Genomic DNA, 6,000 nt, shown 5'->3' with positions numbered 1-6,000 from the left:
GGAGCTGTCTCCTGAGGCCAAACGCTAACTTCCGCGTTCGGCTTCAGGAGACAGCTGCGAAGCGGCGCGCGTGTTTTAAAAGGTTGCAGCCGGCCTGGGGGGCTCGGGGGGGTGCTTGCAGCTTTCTTTCTTGCTCTTTTTCTTTCTCTCTTTTACCTTCCCTTCCTCTATTTCTTCTTTTCTTTCTCCTTCCCACCTTCTTCCCTCCCTCCCTCCCTTCACTCATTCCTCTCTTACTCTCCCCTTTCATAAGTTTCCTTGCTTCCTTCCTCTGTTCCTGTCCCTTCCCCCTTTCTTTCTTTCTTTCTTTCTTTCTTGCTTGCTTGCTTGCTCTTTTTCTTTCTCTCTTTTACCTTCCCTTCCTCTATTTCTTCTTTTCTTTCTCCTTCCCACCTTCTTCCCTCCCTCCCTCCCTTCACTCATTCCTCTCTTACTCTCCCCTTTCATAAGTTTCCTTGCTTCCTTCCTCTGTTCCTGTCCCTTCCCTCTTTCCTTCCTTCCTTCCCACCCTCCGTCCATTCATTCACCCATTCCTCTCTTGATCGCTTAAAGCCGGTCCCTGGTGCAAAAAGGGTTGGGGACCTCTGTCCTACAGGATTGGGTGGCAGAGAAGTTGAACATATGTAAATTTAAAAGTTTAAGAAAGTTTACAAGTTAAGTGAAAGAAACTTCATTATTCATTTATATGTACATGTACATTTCTTCATTAAAAACATGTCTTTCTGCATAATTTAGACTAACTGTGAGTTTTTTGAGGTCTGGAACCAATTAAAATTATTTACATTAATTCCTATGGGGAAAAGTCGTTCGAGATAAGAGCTGCTCGACTTAAGAGCCCAGGTCCGGAACGAATTAAACTCGTATCTCGAGGTACCACTGTATACAGCTTTATGTAACTACCGTATTTTTCGGACTATAAGACGCACCGGTTGTATAAGATGCTCCAAGATTTTAAAGAGGGAAGTAAGAAAAAAGTTTCTCTACTCCCTGGCGCCAGGAGCATTCTTGCAAGCCTCCCAAACCCTGTTTTTCAATGGGTTTTGTTTGTTTTTGTTTTGCAAAAATGGGGTGGGCAGAGGGCTTGGGAGGCCTGCAGAGAGCTCCTGGGAGATGTGGGAAGGCAAAAACACCCCCGTTTTGTGAAAAACGGCCGATTTTTCACCCCCCCTCTCCTTCATCTCTGCCCACACAAGGGGGCTCACAATAGTCAGCCCCCCCGATGCCCCAGGCATGGAAGAAGCAGATTTTGGAAAACCCATAAAGGAAACCAGCCCTGCAAAGCCTCACGCTGCCTATTGTCTTGAAGCACATTGACAATTCTACCCCGGACTCCGCCTGGAGCAATGAAGGGCTGTCGCAGATGGCAACTCCGGCTTTTTCCCCCTTCTGTCAAAGCTCCCCGGACTACATCCTGGATTCTTCAGCTGCTCTAGTTGTAGTTCACTAGGGACTAGCACCATCTTCTGGTTAGAGGAAGAACAGGGTTTTTTTTTAAAAAAAAACGGAAATAAACCTGGTGGGGATTATTAATGTAGGGAAGTCTGAATGAATTTAAAAGAAAGAAGGCGGAATTAGTTTGGGGTTCTTGGTTCTTGCCTTTCCAAAAAGATTCAGTGGGTTAAATTACGGCTCAGTCATTCAATATGTAAAGTACCGTGGTTTTTTGGGAGTACAAGATGAACTTTTATCCTCCCTAAAAGAGGCTGATAATTTGGGTGCATCTTATACACTGAATGTAGTGCTCCCCCATCAACTAACTGCTAATGATCTTCCCAGCTTTTACCTTGCAGGCTCTTTCCTTGTTTCTCTCTGCGAAGAATGTTTTTCAAGCCCTAAGTCTTTGCAGGTTTTTTTTTCCATTGCTCTAACTTGCTTTGAATAAGTTTCTTTCCAGCCCTAACCAGGTGCTAACAATGTTCCCAGCTTTTACCTGCTTGCAAGTTCTTTCATTGTTACTCTCTGCAAAGAATGTTTTCCAAACCCGGTCTCTAGGTTTTTTTTTTGTTATTGCTTTACATGCTCCAAATGTTTCTTTCCAGCCCTAACTTGCTGCTGACAATCTTCCCAGCTCTTACCTTGCAGGCTTTCATTGTTACTCTCTGCGAAGAATGTTTTCCAAGGCCTAAGTCTTTGCAGGGTTTTTTCCATTGCTCTACTTGCTCCAAATGTTTCTTTCCAGGTGCTAATGATGTTCCCAGCTCTTACTGGCTTGCAAGCTCTTTCATTGTTACTCTCTCCGAATATTTTTTTTTAAAGCCCTAATCAATGGATAAAATAATGTGCTGAAGCTGACTAAACGCTATCCAGATGAATACCTGGTAAGCAGATTCCTTTCTCTATTTTCCTCCCCCAAAACTAAAGTGCATCTCATACTCTGGTGCATCTTATACTCCGAAAAATACGGTAACCCCCCCCCCCCCCCCCGGTGAATCTTCCTTCCCAATTTCCATCTCCAAAGTTGACAAATAAGACTGGGAAGGAGGTTAACTGTATTGTACAATTTTTTATCGTTGTTTTATTTTATCCTGTAAACCGCCCTGAGTCCGTGAAAAGGGCTGACAGTAAATCTAATAAATAATAATAATAAATTAAAAAACGCCACCCAAATTCAAAACCTAATATCTAAACATTCAGAAGTAATTTATTTAAGTTTATTGTTTTCCTTTTTAAAAATAAAAAGGCGGCTATAATGGGTTCAGAAGCTGTCTTCATTCAAGCATCAACAAAAACAGCCCAGTGGGGTAGGCCAGGCTGGAATGAACAATGAATGGCCCAAATTCACCTGTGTGGCTGGGTGGAGTCTCTATTTTATCATCCTAGATCTTGATTATATTATATAAGCCAGTGATGGAGAACCAGAGCAGGGTGAACATGTAAACATGTGGACTTCAACTCCCAGAATTCCTGAGCCAATCATGCTAGCTCAGGAATTCTGGGAGTTGAAGTCCACATGTCATAGAAGAACCAACATTGCTCAGCCCTGCTCCAGAGGCACCTCCCTTCCTACTCCCGCATTATTCCAAGGGTGTTCCATCCCAAATTGTACAGCTAAAGGCCTGTAGAGATTTTCACTTGGAGGTTTATCTTCAATGACATAGAAACACAGAAACATAGAAGACTGATGGTGGAAAAAGACCTCCTGGTCCATCTAGTCTGCCCTTCTACTATTTCCTGTATTTTATCTTAGGATGGATAGATGTTTATCCCAGGCATGTTTAAATTCAATTACTGTGGATTTCCCAACAATGTCTGCTGGATGTTTGTTCCAAGCATCTACTACTCTTTCAGTAAAATAATATTTTCTCACATTGCTTCTGATCTTTCCCCCAACTCACCTCAGATTGTGCTCCCTTGTTCTTGGGTTCACTTTCCTATTAAAAACACTTCCCTCCTGAACCTTATTTAATCCTTTAACATATTTAAAGGTTTCGATCATGTCCCCCGCTTTCTCTTCTGTCCTCCAGACTATACAGATTGAGTTCATTCTTTCCTAATACGTTTTATGCTTCAGACCAAGGGTCCCCAAACCTGACCAGTTTAAGACTTGTGGACTTCAACTCCCAGAATTCTCCAGTCAGCATGGAGAGAATTCTGGGAGTTGAAGAATTCTGGGAGTTGAAGTCCACAAATCTTAAAGTGGCCAAGTTTGGGGACTTCTGCTTCAGACCTTCCACCATTTTTGTATCCCGTCTTTGGGCCCATTCAATTTGATCCATCTCTTGTAGGTAAGGTCTCCAGAACTGGACACAGTCTTCCAAATGGAGTCTCACCAGCGCTCTATACAGCAGGATCACAATCTCCCTCTTTCTGCTTGTTATACCTCTAGCTATGCAGCCAAGCCTTCTACTCGCTTTCCCTACCCCCTGACAGCACTTTTCACCCATTTTGAGACTGTCAGAAATCACGACCCCTAAGTTCTTCTCTTCTGAAGTTTTTGCTAACACAGAACTGCCAATACAATACTCAGATGGAGGATTCCTTTTCCCAATGTGCCATTATTTTACATTTGGAAACATTAAACATGACCCTCTAACAGGATGCAAATGACCCACTGCCTGCAAGGAATATAAATCCTTCCATTCTCTACTATCCAGTCAGAACTGAGGAAGCTTCTTGAAGTGAAACGTCTTCAAAGGAAAAAAACAACAAGAAAGTCCAGTATAGTGTGCATCTATGGGACTGGGCGACTGACAGACCCCAAAGTTTGAAGCGTTGTGTAGCTACTTACTTAATGCAGCCAATGATGACTTGGGTCAAAGGGTAAATCAGGGGTTGCATGATGTCACTCGGATGCATCGTACTCAAAGCCCGGCACCAAAAATATAAGCAATGGACATATTGCCAGTTGTAAACCGACTGATAGTTTTCCTATTTAAAACAAAAAGAGAGAGAGAAGAAGGAAGTGATGGTGAAAAATTACAAAAAGCACAATTGTAAGGTCCCATCAGTTGTCGCAAGTCAGTTTCATTAACCAAATTCATCCTTTTATCCATAATCTCAAATTGAATGTGGTCCACCATGTACCAGTACCAATTTTGCATTGTCCATTTTGTCGCATCCTTCCAACCCATTACCGCTTGAGCGCTTTCTATCACTGCTTGTTTTATTTCTCTAAATTCTCCCATTGCATTACTTTTGACTAATACAGTGAACCCTCAATTATCGCGAGGGTTCCGTTCCAGGACCCCACGCGATGATCGATTTTTAGCGAAGTAGCGGTGCGGAGGTGAAAACACCATCTGCGCGTGCGCAGATGGTGTTTTTGCTTCCACTGCCGCCCGCCCTTCGCCCGCCCACCCCGTTGCTCGCGCCTGGGGTGCGCGCGCGCTTGGGGACACCCCAGCTCCGCTTCCCAGCTGGGAGGCAGAGGTGGGGTGTCCCCAAGTGCGCGCGCTTTCCCCAGCAACGCGCGCGCAGTGGGGACACCCTAGCTCCGCTTCCCAGCTGGGAGGCGGAGGTGGGGTGTCCCCAAGCGCGCGCGCTTTCCCCAGCAACGTGCGCGCGGTGGGGACACCCTAGCTCCGCTTCCCAGCTGGGAGGCGGAGGTGGGGTGTCCCCAGGCGCGCGCGCTTTCCCCAGCAACGCGCGCGCGCGTGGGGACACCCTAGCTCCGCTTCCCAGCTGGGAGGCGGAGGTGGGGTGTCCCCAAGCGCGCGCGCTTTCCCCAGCAACGCGCGCACGCGTGGGGACACCCTAGCTCCGCTTCCCAGCTGGGAGGCGGAGGTGGGGTGTCCCCAAGCGCGCGCGCTTTCCCCAGCAACGCGCGCGCGGTGGGGACACCCTAGCTCCGCTTCCCAGCTGGGAGGCGGAGGTGGGGTGTCCCCAAGCGCGCGCGCTTTCCCCAGCAACGCGCGCGCGGTGGGGACACCCTAGCTCCGCTTCCCAGCTGGGAGGCGGAGGTGGGGTGTCCCCAGGCTCGCGCGCGCCGCCTGCCCGCCCACGCTGTTGCCGGCTCCGCTTCCCAGCTGGGAAGCGGAGCTAGGGTTTCCGCGCGCGTGCCGCCCGCCAGCCCACGCCGTTGCTCGCGCCGCCGTTGGGGTCTTACCGGGGCAAGAGGGGGAAGACCCAGGGAAGCCTCTGCCCGGCGGGGAAGCTCCACCATCTACGCATGCATGGAAGGGCACGCATGCGCAGATGGTGGAGTTTACTTCCGGGTTGAAAACTAGCGATATAGCCCTTTCGCGATGCTCGAGGACGCGAAACTCGAGGGATCACTGTACTGCCATTTCCTTAATAATTATCCATCGTATATTTAACATCCTATTAATATCCTCTTGCATTTTTTGCCAAAAATTCTGCACTATCGGGCATTCCCAAAACATATACATAAACACTCCTTTATCTTGGCACCCATGCCGACAAATACCCTTAACATTCTGCTGAAAGTATGCGAGTTCAACGGGTGTGTAATACCACTTATGTAATATTTTCCTTCTCATTTCCCTAATTCTTGTATTCTTAGTTTTCCTTATATTCTCCACTATATTTTTCATCTTTTGC

The 6,000-nt window shown here is 47.0% G+C and overlaps 1 protein-coding gene across 1 annotated transcript in view; it reads right to left on the bottom strand.

The window, feature by feature from the left end:
* The window catches only part of NOC2L (NOC2 like nucleolar associated transcriptional repressor), a 64,337-nt gene that overhangs the window by 34,296 nt on the left and 24,041 nt on the right, over positions 1-6,000 (bottom strand). The window contains 2 exon segments of the mRNA XM_070759246.1: positions 2,534-2,555; positions 4,193-4,368. Of these exon segments, the coding sequence (XP_070615347.1) occupies positions 2,534-2,555; positions 4,193-4,368 (198 nt within the window).

This window comes from Erythrolamprus reginae, chromosome 8 (assembly GCF_031021105.1).
Source record: "Erythrolamprus reginae isolate rEryReg1 chromosome 8, rEryReg1.hap1, whole genome shotgun sequence".
NCBI classification, from domain to species: Eukaryota; Metazoa; Chordata; class Lepidosauria; order Squamata; family Dipsadidae; genus Erythrolamprus; species Erythrolamprus reginae.
This window is presented reverse-complemented; position numbering and strand designations above follow the sequence as displayed.